The sequence below is a fragment of the Ptiloglossa arizonensis genome, chromosome 3 (genome assembly GCF_051014685.1).
Source record: "Ptiloglossa arizonensis isolate GNS036 chromosome 3, iyPtiAriz1_principal, whole genome shotgun sequence".
In the NCBI taxonomy this organism is placed as follows: domain Eukaryota; kingdom Metazoa; phylum Arthropoda; class Insecta; order Hymenoptera; family Colletidae; genus Ptiloglossa; species Ptiloglossa arizonensis.
In genome coordinates this window covers 9,729,429-9,752,751 of record NC_135050.1, presented here as the reverse complement: position 1 = coordinate 9,752,751, position 23,323 = coordinate 9,729,429, and the positions used below count along the sequence as shown (strand labels likewise).

General features: G+C 34.2%; 1 protein-coding gene across 5 annotated transcripts in view; it reads left to right on the top strand.

Annotated features, from left to right (window-relative positions):
* The window catches only part of LOC143144156 (ras-specific guanine nucleotide-releasing factor 1), a 46,862-nt gene that overhangs the window by 3,235 nt on the left and 20,304 nt on the right, over nt 1-23,323 (top strand). For 4 of the 5 annotated variants that reach the window (XM_076306261.1, XM_076306264.1, XM_076306263.1 and 1 more), the window contains exons 2-11: nt 3,927-4,106; nt 5,466-5,596; nt 6,404-6,520; nt 16,337-16,443; nt 18,026-18,173; nt 18,870-19,159; nt 19,941-20,170; nt 20,802-20,995; nt 21,634-21,759; nt 21,890-21,992. In XM_076306261.1, the coding sequence (XP_076162376.1) occupies nt 4,079-4,106; nt 5,466-5,596; nt 6,404-6,520; nt 16,337-16,443; nt 18,026-18,173; nt 18,870-19,159; nt 19,941-20,170; nt 20,802-20,995; nt 21,634-21,759; nt 21,890-21,992 (1,474 nt within the window). In that variant the 5' untranslated portion in view covers nt 3,927-4,078. Of the gene's footprint in view, nt 1-3,926; nt 4,107-5,465; nt 5,597-6,403; nt 6,521-16,336; nt 16,444-18,025; nt 18,174-18,869; nt 19,160-19,940; nt 20,171-20,801; nt 20,996-21,633; nt 21,760-21,889; nt 21,993-23,323 lie in introns of those variants that run through there. The other variant, XM_076306262.1, reaches the window with a different exon arrangement.

Below are 23,323 nucleotides of genomic sequence, written 5' to 3'. Positions count from 1 at the left end.
TCGGTTTCTCAAGAATAATCACAAGTTTCTATATGAGAACATTATTTAGAAGAATATACAGAAAAGTGGAAGTTTGTAGTGTTAGTGTTTTATTATTTAACAGTACAGAAATTTCCCCTACCAAGTGATCATCTTTACTCATTTTTTAAGTAACGAAATCGTTAAATTACGTAAAGATTCCCTAAAATGGATACTTTGTATGTATTTGTCACATTCTTGTAATAGTCAATAGTTTTAAATTTGAATTACCTATGATGAACTAATTTGATTTAGATACCCCGTAAAATGGAAGTCAAAATCGCTTGAAATTTTTACAATTACAGACAAAGTTACGATTTGATTTATCTATTATATATATTGTGTCTCATATCAGCAAAAATTAGCACGTTAATTTCCTTTGAAACTAAAAGAGTAATGGAATCATTTTGCAAACAAAAATTATTTGGTATTAAAAGGGTTATCATATGGTCGCATCGATTTTTTGTAAATAGAGTCGCTAAATGGATATGAAGGTCATCTTTGTTTTTTTTTTCAATGGCAGCCTATGTTTTTCATTTTATCAACTGATAGTAGCTCGCAAAACGAATACAAATACTTATAACATAAGATTAATCAAGGTCATACAAGAGAGATTATGCAATACAAATTTACTTCTTTTGGATGTTGTGTCCGAATTGTCATCCATTGGCATTAACACAATGCTGTATATGTATGGCTACTGATTCAATTGTACTTTAAATTATTGTACACTTTATTGGGGCACATGCTACAATAATTCGTTGCTTTATATTTTCGTGTGTTATTGGCGATACCTTGTACACCATATTCTTCAATGTTCTTCATAAAAAGTATTCTAGGAGTATAAAGTTTGGCGATCTAGCTGCTCACGTTACAGGTCTTCCATATTCTATTCAACTGTTTCGAAATTTTTTAATCATTTCATTTCGAGCAATGTGAAAATAACGTGCTAGCCAACTATCGTGCTGAAGCCACATAATTTCACGCGTACTCAATCGTACTTGTAACAAAATACTTGGTATCTCGAATAAATAGCTTATATATATTTCCATTAAGGATCCTCTAATAAAAGAAGGATTAATAATTTTATTATCAATGATACTACATTTTACGTTCAAAGACGTAAAAGACGTTTTCCGGATGGAAAAATAAATTGTTATTTGATGAAAACTAAGATGATACGAATGAAATTTACAACGCTAGAGAATACAATGTATTCTGTTCCTACTAATGTTCAATTGACGAGTAATTTGACACACATTATTACGAGTACTTTAAATTACACTTTGGAGAATATGACATTCATTTTCTTCGTTTGTTGCTCTTCTTACAACTAGTTGTTCGCTATTAGAATAAGCGAAGGTGCTAGTTTGTCTCCATTTATCATAAATATATTTAAATGTATGAATATTTTTAGGGAATTTTTTTTTGTATTCCATGTAAACGATAACGATATCAAATTGCTCTTGAAACGGATACATCACGTATTATCAACTTGCAGATACTGATATGTATTAATATGACATCGTATGTTGTCTTACTGCGCGTTCTACTGTTATAACCGCAAGCTATGCATTCTAAAGCATGTAAATATTTACCTGCCACATTGAATGATACATTGTACGAGGGATTATCAATGATACCTAAAGAGATGAAGCAACGAATTATTACATCGTGTGTCATTTCGTACGTAACATTTAAGGAAAAAATATTTATTATGTATAATCTCTTTTGCATGACCTACACTGACCTCGTGTTGTAGGTATTTGTCTTGCGAGTTACTATCAGATCAGAAACTGAAAAATGTAAGCTGCCATTTTAAAAAAAAACAGAAATGACCTTCATACTTCTTAAGTGATTCCACCTACACAAAAATCGATATGACCATAGCTGACACTTTTAATACCAAATAAGTTTTGTCTAAAAAATTTTTCTGCTACTTTTATAATTTAAAAGAAAATTAAGGTGCTAATTTTGTACCGTGACTCCCTGTATATACGCAATGGTGACAAACTGTATTTTTAAAAAGCTTGTAGATAGAAAAACATGCCATAAAGCAAAGTTAAATAGTTTAGAATGAAGTATATTCTGATATTAATTTTATGCACTTTTATGCATTAATTCATCTAAAACTCGGTTGTTGTCCTACAACCTAAAAGTCACGGGAGAAAGGGGAATCGTTTACTCACATCAGTTGTATATACATAAAAAAAGATATAAAAAATTATTTCTGTCACCATCCATTAAAACGAAATTGTAAAATGATTGAAATCCATCTACTTCAAAGACTTTTCAAGTAACTTTTTCGAGTTTTGTTATTTCATTACAACTTATTTTCTTTCTGTTCTACGAGTTTATGTAATTTTTTTACCAACTGTGTTTAAATTCTATTTTATATATCTTAATTGTTTTATTAAATTTATTTTTCATCAGTTTGATAGCTAGACATACTTTATTACGTGAGTCTATTCCTGAGTGCAGGACAATTTCTCAGGTTGTGACACGGTTATCTTCATCATTATTAAGTATATCTCACTTTCATTTCTAATGCAACGTAAAAAAACTCGAGCAAATGGAAAATAACCTCGATCAGGTTCTACTCACCTGCCTCTCAGATTGTCACAGTTATATCCCGTGCCTGTGATATTGAAAATCTTTAAAAATTCTGCTTATACATCATGACACGATATTGTAAAAGTACTTAGCGTTGAACGTCAAGAAATATGTTGTCAGATGAGATCTAAATCAAAAATAGAAATTCATCCTGGTGTTGGTAATAAAAAATAATAATATGGATTTAATAAAATTCTGCGAGCTGTGTTTGCCGAACAGATGCGTAGATTTATCAATAAATAAATGAATATTCTGATAAATAAAAATCCGTTAATCCCACAAGCTCGCTCGTAGTATTCCGATAGGCAGTGAAGTTCATTTTATTTGCATTAAATGCTGAATAACGGCAGAGAGAAAAAAAGATATTGCGAAGGAGTAATCCAGAATATTTAATTGGGTCCGGCAAATAACAAATGCAATCTTCAAAATAAATATTCCCTTATTTCGACGATTTATTTCATTACACGCATTGGCTGGCGTGTGGATTGAAAGTCTGACGTATGATATATGTATTTCCCTGTGAAGTAAATGGCGATTGAACGCCATGCTAACCGTTCGCTGGAATTCTATTTTACATGAAGGTGAATGGATCTGTACAACCCTTTGTGATTGTACGTATCGAGATTACAAAGTGATTCGTAAATACATGACGGTGAAACTATGTTATTTGAGTGTTCAAAGTTAGGTATAGGAGATCAACAGAAATATTTAACATTTTTTGTCCTTGAAGTTTTAGTTTCTATCGTAGCATATTATTATAACTAGAATATTACATTTCGAGTATATCGTACTTTTATATTTTTATCATTTTATTTGTATGTTATTTTTTTACATAAAGTTATTTTTTATATAAATACTGAGATAAAATGAAATGTTTTTGTACCACTAATAAAAGATCAATCTAAAATACGTTTACAGCAGCAAATTCGCGCTTTTCTTTCTTGCAATTCTCCAATGGATTTACAGAAGGCAACCTACCTTTTAGGTTTCGCTTTTTCTATTACGATGTCTTACGAAACATCCAGTCAGGCTGCATTTATGGTTACGTATGATATTTCAAGCTCCCTTTCTTCTTGCAATTTGAACGCGTTAACTACCATGTGAAGTTTCTATGTTTTACTTACATTATCGTTCACGTAAAATTCTAATTTTTGGATTAGAAATCTATTAAAAAAAAAATTATTGAACGAAAAGGCAACAACTTTTGGAAATAAAAGAGCAAATGTAGCGAGAAAACACTCATGTATAGTTTTCATAGATAAAGTTGTGGAATAGTTATTTTCTTGTTTTATTAGATCCGTGGAAGAATTTCTTCAAAGGAACTCAAGGAATGGGGAATTCCTAAGGTACTACAACACGATCAACGTCCGTGCGTAAGACGACACGGTGTTATTTTTTACGCTATCGCATCGCAAATCTGAAAAATTACTATTTATTACCTGTGATCATGCTCAGCCCGAAGATGCAAAGAACAGGTGAGTTGCGGAATGAAATTACAGTCACTCGAATAATGTTTATTTTCAATTTAATGCATTCCTCAAGTGTGTATATCCGCAGTTTAATTATACATAGACAATTACTTTTGAAGATAATGAAGGTACGAAATGGTTGTTTAGGTAACTGTTGTTTTCTTCAATGAGATAACTATAATACTGGAGTTGAATTTCTTGGAAGTTAATATAACTTTGTGTTAAATAATTATATTTCTTCATTATCGTTAATTCTGATTTTAACAGGAAATTAGTTTACACACAATTTAAAGAATAATATTATATTTAAACAGTTTGCAGTAAAAAAGAACAATTGTTTTAAAATCTGCATTATCAATGTAGTAAATAGCGGTTACATCAATGATACAGTAATTGTTCTTACAGATTACAAAATTCGTACCTTGCAACTTTAATATTATTATTGAATTTCTACTTTTTAATATCTCTAAGTGTAAGTAATTTACTACATTGATAATTTATAGTTTTAAAGAACTGGTTTTTCTTGCAATACTTATTCATTTTTTATATTTTAGATTAACATTTTTTCCAAATGCTAAATTTTTAAATATTAACTTTAGGTGATATTATTTTGGCTGAAAATACTCTGCGACAAACAAACCGTTGATTGTGTTGGGAAATTTATACCTTATACTTTTCCATAAAAATGATTTGTAACACATCAGTGATCGATTTATATTTTTTTAAGTGTAAACGCGTACGAGGTATTTACAGTTCTCTTTTCGAAAACAAAACCTCGCTAGAGGTTTCGCTTCATGTATTTTATTCGCTTTTTCATAGAGAGAATCATCCACTTCTCTGTGTTCCTCTGTTCCATTCAACTATGATCAACTTTACCTCTCACTGAATCTCGAATGTATAACCTAAAATGTTATTTTGTAAAACTTGAAATCCGATGACAAAAATACGGTTAAGAGTACCTCTCGATCTTCGTTACTTTTGCAACTTCTCAATATTTAAATCGAATCTTTCAATATGCTGTTTCGAATTAACAAAAATTGCAGAAAATCCCATTTCAACTCTCATCGTTAACTTTTGAACACAACATTCGATATTAGTTTTGTGTACAAAATAAATTAAGAATTTAACTTACCTGAGGATTTGAAGGAACTTATTGTTATTCCATAAAGTAACGTTTGTCTTTTTTCCTGTATTTTGTATTTGTATTACTGATACAGTTACTCGCTAAATTATTCCTCCACGTTTTTCAAAGAAGTGAACATCGTTAGCTAACATCGAAATATTATAAATAAATACTACAACTCGGTTATGGATTCGGTTACGACGAGTCTACATTTTATACACAATGTGGATTGTATGTTGCAGTGAGGGTGAACGATGCCCAACTTGTCATGATCTCGGAGAAAGCTCATTACGATCATTCGATGACAGGGTATTTGCATAAACGGACCGCCGACTCTTCCAAGTGGCAATTACGATGGTTCATCTTATATCAGGTAATTCAGTTTGAAATTTTTAATGTCATTTACAACGTATATACTCTCAGATTTTAAGCAAATTAGATTCCCAAAGAATCAAAAAGATCAAAATTATTGTCATACAAGTTTTTACATAGCGTGGATGCTTATCTGTCTTTAAAACATTACCACAGCTACAAATAGCCGTTAAAGTAGTTGTTTAAGAGATAAAGTTTTCATGTTCCGATCGAAAAATAGACTTCTGCAAATCATGATTATACAAAGTGAAAAAACAAGTGAAACGTATATGTGAAATTAGTTTGTGCGTATCTCTGTCATAAATTGAGGCTACGAAAGTGAAAGTGAACTCATTCTTTCGATGTATGACTTAATTAGAAGATTTCAATAGAAGTTTGACATATTTTCAATACAGTAACGTCCAAATAAATAGCCACATTTTTTCTCTATGAAACGTATCGAATAATCATCCTCAAAATTGTTTACGTTGTTCGGCGCAAATGACCATTTACACGAGAGGATGAAAGCTGTGGATTTAAAAATTGTCTGGTCGAGTTTCAAAGTAACGCCGCACAGGTATCAGTGATACTCTTGGCGTATCTTGTTTACCTTTCTTATTTTTAATGCAAACATTTCAATCGATTGTTGCGTCGAGTTAAATTACTCGCAAATTACGGCATTATTCGAAACAAAGGCTCGTAGTGTCAATCTCTTCAGCTCTTGCAGCTCGAATTCTGTTATCACTTCTGTTCGGTGTAAAATCAATCTAAGAAATCAATATACTTTAATTTATTATAAATTGATGATCCCCGGCGATGTTTGTTTTAGAATTTGCTGTTTTACTACGAGAACGAGCAGTGTTCGAAACCCAATGGTGTTATTCTGTTAGAGGGTTGCTACTGTGATCGTCTCATCATCGCCAAAGGCAAAGAGCCTGACAAACAGGTATGTGCACAGCTTTTAGTTGTCGTGTCATGTCAAACCCGTATACGTGATAACCTGTTCAGCGAGCGCTGCGCAAATACCTCTTGGGGATATAGAAGCGACGTTGTATTCTTTAAAGGGCGATTTACAGCATGCCGTGTAATTAATTCCATTAGCCCTAAAGGGAAAGCTAGAAGGAATTTTCAAATATTTCATTCGTTTTCGAATACGTACCGTTCACTGGTTTAGAGACATTTATCAACGATGTAAAACGACACGATCTCCAACGTAATGGGTGATCAGCGTATTATAGCGTCGTGTACGCTAACGTTCTGAAAGAAGTTATTCCAGTTGTTGAAGATAATTTATTTACCGTTTAAAAGAATGCAACGTTGGTTAAATACTTCGTTTATTATTCGCTTCAAAGGGCGGCGGTAATCTCAATCTTATTGACCGCCCGCGGCACGAGGACGAGAGTGGCTCAATTGACTGCCTCCTTTTGCGATATTACGTGTTTGCACTATTGGCCACAACGGTTATCCAGTTTCTCTCGCTACCAATGTGGCTAGATTTCATTCTCTAAATCGTTAACTACGAGGAGTGAGAGAAGGCGATACAATCGGGACCGTTTCACTTCTTCGCGCGTCGTGCGTTGAAGGCGTTAGAGTTCCTTCGATCTTCGTTGAATAAAATTGAGCAAAATTCAAAAAGAAGCGATACGAACGGTGAAATTGGCCCTACTGGGGTACCATTTTCACTTGGTGGACTCGATTCGGCAGAACGTGTCACGTAAATGTGGACACGACTCACGAAGAATGACACAGAGACGGTTTTGTCTAAAAATCGGTGACTTCTACAGAGACAGAGATTAAAAGATTAAAATACTTCCTTCTGCGTTTGCAACATTTTTCTTTGGAAGCTGATGCACCAGAAGAAACAGTGATCGATTGTTCGGATCAGCTACGTGATCGGTCCCTTGCTTATACAAGAAGCAGAGGTGACTGGACTGAGAAACGAGGAAACGAGCAAAAATAAGCTACTTACTCGATAATTGCTTGGTAGAGTGCAGATATTCGTGCAGGGTGGCTTTGAAGTTAGAGAAATAAAGAAAATAAATGATGCAGTCGAAAAAAGAAAGATAGAGTGGTCAGTAACATTGATCAGCATCCATTACCGATGGTATTCATGTTAGTCCAGGGAATTTTCAAGTACCCAAAATTGACACGAATGAGATTTTCCGGTAACTGGAAGATTTACTTATACCACTAAATAATGATGATGATCTTAAAGATTTACAGTTACTTCGATTGTCTGTATTCGATTTAATCGAATATTTCGGCAAATTAATAATATATTTTAAGTAATCATTTATATTGGGATACTGTTAATAGTTATTGAAACTGTATTCCTAATGTTAATAATTATGATAAATAAACATCAAGATATTGTGAAATTTGTAACGATCGATGCTTTCAATGAATCTTTATTTCGAAATTCGATTGTTATTAACGTTTAAACATGTTTCGAACATTAATATTACAATATGCATCTTATTTATGCATTACGAATTACTAATTAACCTGCAGAAATTAATTTTCATCGAGATTCCAAGTAGAAGGTGGTTACTGACATGTTTCTTAAATAACAAAAGTTTTGAAACGTGAAAAGTAATAATTGTTTGTTAGGTACCTTAATTTAACATTTATTTAAATCTTATAGTGTACACGTGCAGAAGTTGTATTTTTTACATAGAAGTAGAATTTTATCGTACTGTCAACAGTACTCGAGGGATGGCCTCAAAAAGGAAGGCTGCAACTTCGTTAAAAATCATCGATACACCTTTGGTGTCGTGAACTGTAAATTGCTAATTTGATTTTTTATAGGCTAAACGCTACGTCGAACACTAAAAACTTTTACAATTTGTCTGCCCCTATTCAAGCGGTGATTTCGACTACGATAAAATAGGCCAGGCACTTTTAATGAATTTTCATTTCGAAACTCGTTTGTTATTAACATTTACGCGTGTTCCCAATATTAATGTTACGGTATGCATCTTGTGTACGCGTTACGAATGATTAATTACTTCACAGAAATTGATTTCGATCGAGATTCAAAGTAGAAGATGATGGCTACAGGAGCAGAAAAAAGAACTCACCGTGATTTAAACAGTAGCATAGGAGTTGATGAAGGTTGAGCAGGCCACTGGCTTGGTTTGCAACTAATTTGCAAACCAAGCAGGCTTTGGTTTGACTCGCTGGTTCGATTCCCTGAACTCTTACTGACTTTCTATTCCTAGTGGAATTGTATTAGATTCCGGTAGCAAAAATGACTCGAGAGCATATACCTTTACAACTGCTGGAGATTAGAGACTAAGGATCATGCCTACCTATCTTGTTCTGTGACTCGGATAACAAGAGACAACAAGAGGGCTAGTTATTCCGAGTCAAATCACTACTTGGTTATCTCTGGTAATTAAGTGTTTCTAGAAACTTAGAAACGCGATACATTAGAAATTGTAACGAATACATGGAAATGGACAGTCTATACGTACCTTTGGTGTTGGATGTAATTAAAACAGAGAAATTGTAGCTTGTTATCACGGTCGTTTGAAGGCTTTTACGACTCGAAAGGCGCAGTTATCAAACAAGAAACTCGACCGAGTACTGGCAGTTTTGAGAGGAAGTTAAACAGACGAGAAGAGCGGCTGACGTGAAAAATAAGCGAAAAAGTTCCATTGCATGTGAAATCCCGTCCATACTGCCATTTTCCTAACCGTATTTTGGTGGAATATTGGTCAAAACGGAAGTGAACAAGTGAAGTGTTTGAATTTTTCATGGAAAAGAGTTTGATAGGTAAGGTACATATTAGGTATACATTTTGCGAAAGAAAATATGGATTCCTTTTATTTATCGACTAAAAGTGTCGCATCGAGCATCAACAAAAACGGGAAACATTATTCTACGACGATGCAGTGTGATCGATAACGGAATAACACTGGTTTATGTTATTTTATAACGCATTTTTATTTAAAAACAACGGGAAATTTACATCGTTAAAGAAAGTTATTAAAGTTTCTTCTATATTCTTCGCTTAACCCTTTCAAACTTCTGTAAACTGTTTCACGAGGAAACGAACATATCGGTAAATGTAAAATATCTCTTTATCCGAGTAATTATATTTATTTCGCGCAATAGGCAGGTAAAAGCATCAAAGTTATCACTATATTTAATATTAAAGCTTAACTTTAACTTACGATACTAAAATAAGTGTAAACAAGAAGGTAAAAAAAAACGCCAAAAAGCAAGAACTAAAAGAAAGACTAAAGTTAAATGAAATAAATAAACATATTGTGAATACAATATCGCTCGAAATGCACCAAGGATAGGACTGCTCAGGGCAGACTGCTATTCTAGAATTCTGGATAATGTAACAATTTTAAAGAAGACATTCGCTTCGCTCTCCTCACTCTCATTCCGTGTGCTTTTTAAAAGATCTCATTTTACTTCAAGAGCACAAGATTGCTTGCAACGATAAACCATCACGAGTTTCCAGACAATCGCTCCAACGTTCAACAGGGACGCGAACGCGAGTCACCCGTCGTCAACTACTCGGCAAAATAGGAAGAGAAAATAATAAATTGAATTCAAAGGAATTTGTAACGGAGTCGATAAAAATACGAATAAATATGTCCCTCGTAGAGATAGTAATCCTATGCGTATTAACGCGTGTCATTAGGAATCTACAAATGGGGAACTAAATGCATGTGAGGTAAAACGGGGACAGGCGGTGCGAGCGAGATACCTTTACTGTCCTTGTGCCGCTCGCTTGCTAACTTACCAGCTCCCTATAGCACGAACACCGCTGTCGCAGAAGCGGTGCGTTTCTTTATGAAGACGCGATGCGCGAGAGAGATGCGCATAACAATACTATTGACAGACGCAACTGATCGGCCCGCCGCGATCGCTACCAGCGAGCTGTCAATGCTATAATAACGTTAGGCAACTTAAGTACCTTGCGTATCACGTGTACAGACAAGGGCCATTTCTCAAAGCAGCTTTCGTGCATCTTTGCTCGTATAGACAAGTGTTTTTCGAAGAAGAACCGTTTATAGAATTATTCGATCGCCTCTTTAAAATATGTACAATTTGGTCGAATTGCAATCTAGATCGAGAAATCACCCGACAAGATTGAAATTATAATACAATAATTACAACCGATCTGGTTTGGCGAAAACTATAACCGTCGAGTACAATGTGTAAAATTCACGCAATTGATTCGAACGTTGAAATTGGCGCAACGATTGGCTCACAATTGAAGCAGTTGATATCTTTCTTAATCGCTGTGAAAAATTCAGAAAGTCAGAAATTGTACAACGAAGTGGCTCAACCGTGTTAAATCGTAAAGGAAAATTGTAATTTTGGAAGGGTGAATAGCTACATCCGTTGTTTGTATTTATTCGGTGAAACGGAAACAAACGCAGTTGAACGAGTGAACTGAATTTTGAATATCGAATTTAGCGAAACAAAGTAGTTTATTAAAACAATGGAAATATATATAAATAAATACAGCTTTAAGCAACAGTATTGAGCAACTTATTGCGCCACGTATATTGCTAATTACTCTCCAACTTTTGCTTTGTTAAGGATGAAACTACACGCCCGTTGTTGGCCGTACAATTAATTACTTGACAATGAATGCTGCCATCTATCTTGTTACAAAGCTCCGTTACAAAGTATTTGTATATTTATACTTTCAACAAACTCCGCATTAACTCTGTATTCTTTTACATTTCCATTCGTCTCCATTTCATTTACTTTTTCTTTCTTTTTTCCATCAGATTCTCCGGTTTCTCATCACCTCTTCCCCGTCTCGTTTTTCACGCGTTGCCTCCTCCCGGTTTTTGTTTCCCTCCGCCTTCTATTTTCCATGTCTCCCTCTTCGGCGGCCGCTTCAGAGGCCGCAGTACCACAGTCTCAACCAGCGTAGTACCAGAAGGGATAAATCGATTCTGTTTCAAGCTAAGAATAAGCGGTGCACAGTATTTCCACTGACACGTACATATCTCTTATCATGACAGGCGCCTGCTACCACTGTTAGCAATCATTGTCGAAGCAGAAAGCGGCCAAATACTTGCTTCTCATCACTCGTAATGAATCGAGCGGCTGATCGTATAGAGAAATCACAACGCATCGAGCCCTCCGTTTTCTCCATCTTCCACGAGTTTCGATTAATAACGATCAACGAGCAACTTCTATGGGAACAACGCAAATTGTCGAGAGTTTCCATGAAACTTTGCACGAATATTGTTATTGTCCGATTCAAGAACTGTGTCATATTTTCTTGCTGTTATTTTTCAACTTTAAGGAACATCCCACATGTCAGAGCCACTCGCTTTATTTATGCTTGAATGAACCTTTAAATTACAAAAGATATTGAAAAATGTTCCCAGCAGAAGTTCTACTGTTCTGGAGATCTGTCGATTAATGGGGAATAAAGTTTGAAAATATTTTCGTCTTTCATAATATTCTACGTAAAAATTCATTAAGAATTTATTTAAAAAGTTTCCTTAAATTTCTAGTAGATTGCAAGATAGCATTAAGAGGGTAGTTTCGCTTCTTAAGCTTAAGCTACCAGTAACTATAAAAAAATACATACTCCTTAGTTTCGATTGCTCTGATACTCACCAAGTTACATAAAAATCGAGAACGGGGACCAGGGAAGTATTTAGTGGATATTTCTTCTAAGTAGTATCTTTAATCAGTTACTTCTACGAAGAATTTTTCATAGTAACATTCTGGAGGAGCAGTCAGCTTCACGTCACTGTGATTACTATAGACACTATTTCCTAGTTAACACGTTTACACTCGCGATAGTTTTTTACATGCAGGGATTTGGACATTTGTGAAAATTATAACTTAACGGTTGTAACGGGAATATTATTTAATGGTATTCACGATTTTACTCGAGTCTGTATAACAGCGCTGTCCAAGCCAAGTTTTATAGAAACCTCAAGGGTTCTCTCAATCACGCTTGAACGCGATATGTACTGACATGTAACGACGTGCGTTAGTTACGTCTGTGAGCTTCCTTAGTACAGAGATGCTAACTTGTTATGGTTGCCTCTTTAATGGGGGAAAGGAACGGTTTGAAGTGCGAGCAGATACGTAAGGGTTCTCTATGCAGGGCAGCACTGGTGTGGAAATATTCAGGTTTATCTATTTTAAGCACTTAAAAGAAACATTGTAAGTTCGAAGTTCAGTTTACCAGTGACCATCTTTGCGGACAACGCGTTAAACATTTGCTGCATAAAGCAAAATAACGGTTTTGTATACGATGATTTTTATTAGACGTGAGAAACATTAGTACGTAGGAAAAACTGAATCGGCTGATTGGTTTGCTGGAACAGATTCGAGAACTCGAGTCAATCACTCTAATCGCTAAGCTATTGTGTCGCGTGTTTAGTATGGTTTCGTAATTGCATTCCTAGCATCCAAATGTATTAGGGCCTTCATTTTTCACAGTAGAAGTTTCAAAACCTAAAGCTCATCTTTGAAAGATAATTGAAATAGTATATTTATTGAAATACTATCGAATCTTATAATATAATAATGCAGTATAATAATTTGGATACAGATATAAATTTCGATATAGTAATTGAATAAGGAAAGAAAAAAGGGTAAAACAAAGGGAAATGGGATCGGGCAAATTGTACGAGGTGCAAATATTTCTTAAAATATATTTCTTATTTTTATTAATTTTCAAGTGTTTCGTTTATTTTTTAACGATACCTTGTGTATCATTTTGTATGTATTTTACTAAAATAGATTATAAAAAAGAATTACTTGGTTGAAAATAATGTGCTGCAAGAAAAAAACATTTAAACAGACAAAGTTTCATAACAAATCGGAAGATATTTTTAGTGCTCGATAAGGTTGTTTTAAAGAAAAAAGGTGGCGTAACACCACAGGATATCATTATCGATTTACCTTAATATTCTTTACGGTGAATATTCATAGAAAATGTGGAAAAATGAAAATTTTTCTTCATCGTGTATATAAACTACTGGAAAAACAATTTTATGATTGATCCACTTCTATGGTATTGCTTAAATTAATTTAGTATTGAATTTATTGACAAATTTGTAAATAAATGAGACGTGTAAATTTAAAATGTAGACTTGAAAAGACTGTATCCATGGAAGTGCAACTCGAAACAATAGTAAATTACATAATATTATCTATGATCAAAGTGAAAAAGTATAAAAAATATGTCAAATATTATTATTCGTTTACATACTTTTCCTTGCTATTACGCTGGTAAAGGGCAATATTTATTTATTTACATTTTGCATCATGACGTAGTAAATAAATTTTGATGCTTTCTGTTTACACGTATATCAATTTGAATAATTGAAAATGTCAGGTTGAAACAGAAGTGAAGTAAATTTATATACAAGATTGTCGGAGTAACATGGTTAATTGTGCTTCGTTTTAAAAATTGGAGTATAACCACACAGTTGAAAATATTTGTTTAGAAAAGTAATCACTTAAAATGTACTATTTTATTAAGATATTCATAAAAATAGTTTTAGCTGCTATTTTCTTGAGAAAGCTTTTATTTCACACGTTGGACTTTCTACGAACAATTCAATAATTTGAATCGTTTCTAGTTTTCTATTGCACAAAACTTTTTCGAAGAATGTATAAACAATGTACTGTGCAACCGAGAGAAGAACCTTCTGTAAATTTATTCCGACTTCATTTATAGAGTAAAATAGAATCTCTGTATGATAAAATATTGCGAAGAATATCAAGTGTTTTTAAAAAGAAAAGTGAAAAATTTCTGATTTGGAAATTTTGTTTCGACTATTTTTATGTTTAAATAATAAAATATTATTATTAAAGAGGAGCATTATTTATTTATCCCGTGGTAAAATATTAATAAATTCAATATGAAGATCGAGGATCTTCATTGATCGGTAGCTTTATAAGCTCTACTTTTAATAAGTCGGAAAGGATAATAAAACGACCTACTTCAGAGTTTAAACGCTACTAGGTTCTTCCCCAGTGCAATATGCAAGGCATTTTGAACACATTGTTCTTCTCCACTTACCTACACTTTAATAACTTGAAAAATTGACGCAGATATCCATTGAACAATGGTATCGCGTCAGCGTTATATTGTAAAAATATAGGAAGGTATTATTAGGAAGGTTTCTTGAACACAATTTGCAACTGTAGCGTTGAAATACGTTCAATATCGAAGCGATCGCAGTTACCACTTACAAGCTGCAAAGTACGAATATTTGTAATGAATATTTAAGTGTACATACGTGTATGTACACACACATTAATTAACAATTAATTAATATAAACATACTAAGCACAAGTACGTAAATATGCTGTGTATAATACAAAATACACATGTAATATAGAAATACCCGGGTACCCGTGTATTAAGAATTATACGGTTTAACGCTCGGAGTCGATAATTGTACACGTGTAAATATACTTATGCTTAACAGGGAACTCTAGTGAAGAGTTTCATGGATAGCGCTCTCTAAATGTGAATTTTCATCCCAAGGTTTTTGTATGTTGAAAAAATACTGCAGTGACAATGTGCCCGTGTAGAGCTATAAGAGTGGACGATTCCCCTTTCTCTTGTGTTGTTTTAGCTTCTAGTAACCCGACCAATTTCTCGCGTGCATCGAGGTACGTGCATCAGAGGTGAATATATACTCGAAAGTTGTAAAACTTAACCACGCTAATGATTCTTTAAAACTTCACCTACCAGGATACCACGAGTTTCATTATCGTTTAATATTTCATCCTTAATTGCTCAAGTCACATCCAAGAATCAGGCGAGTAATGCAAGATTCGAGGAAACGTTATTGATACAGTTTATTAATAAGCACATCCAATTAACTGGCTATCCGATGCTCTTTGAACGAAGACTCGCCTTTAAATGTGTCACTATATTGTACAGGAACAGAAACGGTTTCTCCAAAATGGAAAGCACTCCTGGAACGTTTGTTGTTAATCCCCGTTGTTTCAATTCCCTTTGCGTGTTATGTTAGGCGGATTACAGCTATGCGTGCTGGTAATCTGGTATTCAGCTTCAATAATGACGAGTGGCACTGGTAATCCCACTGCGAGTGAGAACGTCACAGGATTTACCGTTGTTTCGTAATGTCGATTGCTTCATTCTCTTAAGACTGTCTTGATTTTGGCAAATAATGGATACGGTACAACCGTATCAACCGTAACGCTCGTAACTAGATTTCAACCGTAACTGGATTAGTGTTGTTGTACGAACTGGTTTTATTTGTATCGCGCACACACGAGTGATACGGATGCATTAAGCTCGGAAGCGTAAACAATTAGCTCGATGTGCGTTCAGAAATTTGAACCTGTTAGATGCTACACGAATTCAAGGAAATTTAGCGACACATCGAGTCGTCTTGTCTGCTCCAGCTACGAAGTACAGTAATCCCTCGATAAAGGGCACACTGTCGCGTTCGCACGAAGCTTTCTTCTTACTGGAATCAATTTTTCACATCTCAGAGTGGGACTCGTATCGGGGAACACGTCCAAATGACGGACACGAATTTCAATGAGAAACGATCTTAAAGATAACCACGCGTTAAACGATTTATAACGTCGTTTTAAGAGGGAAATCTTTCGCTCTTAAAATCGTGAAAGACGCGCTACGTCTTTCTCTTTAAATTGGTCGTATACGAGATATTTCGTTGTACAACTTAAATGGGACACTCTATATTGAACGTAGCGGCATTCACGAGGAAAAAGAAACACGATCGTGTTTTATTGTTTGTTTCAGCATTGTTTCGCGATTTCCTACAGAAGAGAAAATCAACGGCAGTACGAACTGAAAGCGGCTACGGAATCCGACTGCAAAACATGGATCGATGCCATACGAGATGCCAGGTAACTGCTCCATACATAATTCAGAGTCGAAGAGTGGAATAATTAAAATGGTGTGTTCGCGAACGAATCATGGATAAATCGTGTCGTTCACTGTTAACGGAACGTTTGTTCCGTCACCCAACAAAATTAGTTGCACAAAGCCCGCTACCTCGTAGCGAAACTTTGCAGACCTTTTACGCTATTTTTATTGCGAAACTAATACTTATTATACCCTGCACGGTATCCCATTGCGCGAACGATATTCGAATATTGGTTTCCATAATTAGAATTTACTATCTCGTTTAGATTTTAAATTCTACAACAAGATTATCATTATTGGAATCTTCGAAGAGCAATAAAAACCGCGGGTTGCGTTTCACGAGAAATTGACATGATTCCCCCAATTCAGCTGTTTTGAAAGAATTTTGAACGTGGATGTATCGAGACCAAATAATAAATAGAATCGATACAGACAATTACGTCACAATACGAAGTTTTTTACTCATTAGAGTATACACAGAAAAAGTTTATTCATTTTTTTAAAGCATACTTTCATCCTACCAAGACTTATTGAAAATTACTGATCTCTAAGCTCAAGGTCATTTAAATTTCATTTTACACTGGATCTTTGGAGTCGTTTTTTCATCAGTTACAATGCCACGAAATTGAAAATGTACAATGCTCTTTAAAAAGATCAAGGTGCCCTCGATTTTGTATCGTATGAAAAGCTTTTTGGAAATTTCACCGGTCGTAATTTATTGCCGTCAAAGTATCGAGTAACTTTTGTTGGAAATATTTCTTCGACCATTACAACGAACACACTGCATACAATGTATCGGGTTGTTTGAAAAGTAATTTCGTTTTCCAAAACGGAGAATATATAATTTAGTAAAATGTTTATACACTCGAAAGAAATCGTGTTTCATTTTCATCAAAAAAAAAAAAACAAAAACGAAATGACTTTTCGAACAGCCCAATACAATATCGAGAGGTATACGTGTGTATATACGTGAATACGTATTTGAAAGTTGTTTACGATCGTCTTTCATTACACGGAGAAAACACCTGGACAGATTATTTTCTGTACGATTCGTACAGCTCGTGTGCGAAGGATAAATTTCTTAATCGTGGTTGGTGTCTCTCTTTTTTTACGTTACTACCTTAATGGTTTGACTCGTACGACGCACGTGACCGTGCTAATAATGCTTTCGCCATGTGTGAAATGAGCGCAGCATCTCTGCGCGTATTTCTGGTCTCACGCATTCTTCGTTAACCTGCTTTTTCTTTTCAATGAAACGAAAGACGGACCGTTGTTACGTTACTCCGATCGCAGTTGTATGGGTATAAATTGTACTAATATCTTTTTAATGTTTTACTTCTTCGGGGTCGTTTATGATCCTTCTCGAACTTAAATATCATCAGGTTTGAATCAAGTAAACGTGCACGAGTGTTCCAGAAGACATCGAGCGATTTTAATGTATTTTCCTAAGTATGGTGTTTACTAAAATTACACTTGGACGGATATGTAGCGTATTTTCATTTATTTTATAACGCGAATACGACAAGGAGTTCATTTGACGGAGGGCTCAATTACTGATTACAGTTTCAATAAATTGCTGCTGCAAAAGGAGAAGCTCGAGCAAAAGTATCTCCATTTGTTGCAAATCGTCGAGAGCGAGAATACAGAGAAATCACAATACGCACGACAATGCGAAGAATTAGCATCGGAAGTAAAGAAACTTCGAGTAGAAGTAAGTTAAGAAATTATTCACATAATATTTGTCTATTGTATGTAGAGATTCATGTGAATCGCAGCAATACAATTGCATTAAGTTCGATGCAGGAAATGCGATTCAACGTCAAAAATGAAACGCTTTTTTCTATTTGGTAAATTATAACAGCGAAGCAGCTAAAATACTTACACATCGTATTACCACGATTTATAAATTGTGTACGTTCTTTTGCAATTTTCCTTCTTAATTTTTCAAGCTGTGTACAATGTAGGTCGGTATTAATTGTTTAATTTTGCGGAAGCAACTCGAACAGCTCGGAACCGCTTGTCGTTATTCATCTGACACGAACGTGTCGAAAATAATAAAACACGTTTTGGACAGTAAGAAATTATACAAGTACGATGCAGTAGAATCTTGATTATTGCAACCTCAATTATGGAAGTGAAATGGCAAGTAATGATTCGTAAATTAAAACCGACCTGAGTTTATTGAAAACTTTTATTCTTTTTCGAGTTTCGGTAGCCAGTTAAGTTTGTACTTATAGATCTGAAATGTTCTGTTCGTCCAATATGCAACACAATATGTATTTGTAATTTTTTTAATCCTCGATATTCGGTGTTCCATATCACACAGATACTTACCTAGTTTCTTCCTTGAGTTTCATCATTTGCGACTCGGAGTTGGCATATTCGAATACCGATTCTTTACTTTCAGTTGTATTCCTTAAAGGAAAAGCGGAGAGTCACATCTGTAACGTATGCAGCGAGACCTGGTGTTCAAAGAACAATGTCTCAAGGCACCGGATCTTTATTTGGTAACGGTGCACAATGTGCAGGAGCATTAGGATTAGGATTGGAAGATATCACCGAGGGATCGTTGAAGATGCAAAAAATTAAAAAGGTTCAAAGCTTTTTTAGAGGCTGGCTATGTCGCAGACGATGGAAACAAATCGTCGAACAGTATATCAAGAGTCCACATGTGGAGAGTATGCAGAAGCGGAACAGGTGAAATTAAGTCTTTGTTTATTCAGTTTTCAGTTTCGTGAGAATTCCCAACGAGAAAAAATTCTTCAAGAATGTATGTTTGCCGGAACACTTTCCCCGGTTGAAATTTACATACTTGTTTATTATCAGTTACACTATTCCGCAGCACTTTAATCTCGTGTTAAAATCTCGCGTTTATTCCTTGATAAATCTGCCGAATTATCCCCAATATTGTTTATTAGAGGCTGTATCATTTTCCTTCCGATGTATTGTAAGTAATGAGTTAACGAGTGCTGGAAGCGGAAATTCATTAGATTCGAATAGGTAACGATCGAGATAATAATTGAATTATAGGATAGCGGTTAATTATCTCGACAAGTAGTCAAGGTAAAAACGAAATTAATATCTTTATTACGTGGCTTGAAAACAATCATAATAGGAATCACACTTTGGCTAATTTCGCAACGAGAAACTTACTCTTCTGTTGTTGGCTTTTGTTCTTTTTTCTTTGTAAACAAATTTTTTTAAATCAAAAACAGAAATGTTCTTCCTTGTTTCATATTTTGTAATTAAATATAAATTTTTTACTCTTCAGTTATATGTAATATTATGTTATATGTAAGAAATTTATAATTGATAGTATATTTTAGACAATGGTGAAAAAAAGGGTAAAAAACGTTTTATTGTTAATGAATTATTTCGTTGTTATTTATATCTAGTGAAAATAGACTTATAGACGATTTGTCACGTGTAAATTGTATTGAGGATAATAATAATGCAATAGAATCTTTTTGCATTTTAGCTTAGTTTTCAAAATGGTGGAGGACGAGGAAGAGTACGCGGAACAGATGAAGATCTTAGTCACCTGTTTTCTCAGGCCTTTCAAAATGGCAGCAAGTTCGAAGGAACCTCCTTGTAAACACGAAGATGTGAATAGCATATTTCTGAATAGTGAAACAGTGCTGTTCCTTCATCAAATCTTCTTGAAGGGTCTCACATCCCGTATGGAGAGTTGGCCCACTTTAGTTTTAGGTATGTTTTTGAACATTAATTCAACGTAATATTTGCGAAAGATTTTGGAAAATACTTTTTTTAGTGATTATCGATAGAATTATTATTGCCGTTATAAAATTATAGATATTATTCCTGTACGTATTTCATTGAATCGATTTATTGAATTTCATCGATTTTCGAAAGAAAACAAACTTAAAATTACTTGTTGAAGTACACAAGTGAGATAGAATTTCTCCAATAATAAAAATTTACATTTGCATATCTTTTATTACAACGACGAGTGTAAAACCAATATATTGTCGATGATTCTCAAATGAAAATTACTCCAAACACGACCCTATTTGGATTATATGTATTTAGTAATACATTATTTCAATCGCTTCGAAACAATAGTTCGAATGTGATTGTGTTTGGATTTGTTTTTGCTGGAAAAATCTCGCTAAATCGTTAATAGCATTTTCATGAAAATAAAATAAAAATATGAAAGATTTCGTCACTCTATCTCAATAAATGTCTCGTAACAGATCCAAGTTTGAGACTTCTGTCGAAAAGTTACTATGATGTTAAACGATTAAAGGACTTACCAGCAGAATCTGTTGGAATGGTTAATGCAATGCACTTCAAACATTATTCTTTTCGATTATTTTAGGTGACTTGTTCGACATGCTACTACCAATGTTGTCAATTTATCAAGAATTTGTCAGAAATCACCACTTCAGTCTGCAGGTATTGACTGAATGCAAGAAATCACCCAAGTTTGCGCTATTACTCACTAAATTGGAAAACAATCCTGCTTGCGGAGGACGATCCCTGGAGACTTTTTTAACATATCCTATGAATCAAGTATGTTCATCTGTTGCATTGTTTTTTAATACTCAAAATATGATGTGTACAAAGATGTAGCATGCATTAACTATAAGTTAAGAACACCTATAGTGGAATCATTTTGTTACTTCGTAAATGAATTTATATTTTGTGTGATACATTATTTTTTTATTTATTGACATATAATGTGCTAAATAAAAAATTACAAATTCTTTGTACGACTAGAATTGTTGGTGTTTATTTTTATATTAAAATCGTTATATATCTTAAGAGAAATAATCTACGTGAGGAATATTTGAAATTGATTGTTCATTTAATGAGAATTATGTAATATTGATATTGCAATTTCGGTAAAAGGTTCTCAATTTACTTCGACGACAAAATATTATTCGTGCTATAATCTAGAAGCAAGAGAAATCTTGGTGATTTTTATCTAAAACTTCTTACTAACAAATTTTATTGTTGCGAACGATTCAAATGTATCAAAATATGTATCGATCCTCCTATTATTACCCGACACTTTTGGGTATTATTAAGGAGTTAAAATAAGAGGAATACGCTTCTAAACTTTAACCAGACGTTTCAATTATCCGTGAATGTTAGGCAAACTACGAAAAATTGCAGAAGTAGTTACATATAATTCACACATTTTTCAGATTCCACGGTACATTATCACGCTGCACGAGCTGTTGGCTCATACACCATTCGATCACGTGGAACGGAAAAGTTTAGAAAACGCGAAGAAAGAATTGGAATATTTGTCGAAGCAAATGAACGACGAGGTATCAATTATTGACGTCAAAGAATGCAATAGTTTCTATTGTGTATTTTTTGTTTCGTTCATACACACATGAAAAATCGCCAACAAGTATCGAGGTGCTAATTGATATGGTTACAAGTATACTTCCTTAGGTCAGCGAAACTGAAAACTTACGAAAGAATCTGGCTGTGGAACGAATGATCATCGAAGGCTGTGACATTTTACTGCACGTCAATCAAGTTTTCGTTCGACAGGGTGAGCAATTTTCTTTCTTTCTTTGGTGTCCTTCGCGTTTTAACTTGTATCGTGCGAGTGCAGAAAGTAATTAACAAAATGCACCAGCAAGGGTACAATATTCACAAATGGGGTGCAAAACTTAAAACTTAAAAAAAAAAAAAACAGAAATACTGACTCATGGTCGGGCATGTTCGTCAATTTGCAATCAATCGCGCAAGTACTTGAGCATTTAAAATCAATTGTCTCTCTACCAACAAATTTTATTCTGCATTTACGAACAATTTACAAGAAAATTACCTACATCCGGTTGTACCGTCATTCCTCACTCATTTTTTGTAAACAATGCTGTATTCATTATGTCATTCTAAAAGTATAATAATAAAATTTTTTTTTTATTACACGCAATCGTGCTTGCACCGATAACTTTTAACGATATTGCATTAAAATTATCATAGGCCTTATTTTAACAAGTTACCGATAAGGACCGAAATACGAGATCGAAACATTGAACATTTCATTGTGTTTATTCAGTTTATGTTTTCAAAAGTCCAATAATGCTTCTTCTGTACAATATAGTGTACAATTGTTTATATATTTAATTGATAACCAAAGTAATGTTGCTGTACATTGCTCAGTAGTGCAAGTACTTGCAATTAATTAATTTGACTTTACATTTATTCAATATTCTGTGTTACAATAACATTCATCATTGATTGAACTTGTTTTTCGTCTCCAAGTTAGTCACTGTTTTTCTTTAAACAGAAATTGACTTTTCTTTATCATCGTTAACGTCGGTAACGAATCGAAGGAAATCGATGGAAACTCTACAGTCGATAAAGCCTCGGTCGAGCTGCTTAGGTGACTTTTCCTCATGGGGGTGGTGGTGGTGATGGTGGTGTGTGTGGTACAGGAAAGTCGGTGAAAAGCGGAAATTCATGGCCAGAGGCGCAAGCGCGCCCTTGCATTTCTCCGAATCAATGGAGTTTTGTTTCGCGTGTACGTAATCTACGCCGAATTCGTTCGATCATGCGCAAGAATAATTACCAGGGCTGTGAAAGCAACTTCAAATATTTATCAAACATATTCAATCGCAGTCGAAGAACAATTCCTTTCAATCTGTTAGAAATGTTTCACGATCGTGGAACATGAACGTTGAAAGAGTTATCGAAATAAGAATATTATTACTTTCTAATTGATCTCTCCTTTCGTTTAGATTGAATATCGAATTAATTAGAAGCTACGTTCACGACGGAAGAAGACTGTGTGTGTCTTTAAAAAGTCATTGAACTCGGATCGAGAACATAGTGTGTACAGAATATAATATTTTTATTTAAAAGAATGCAAGAGTC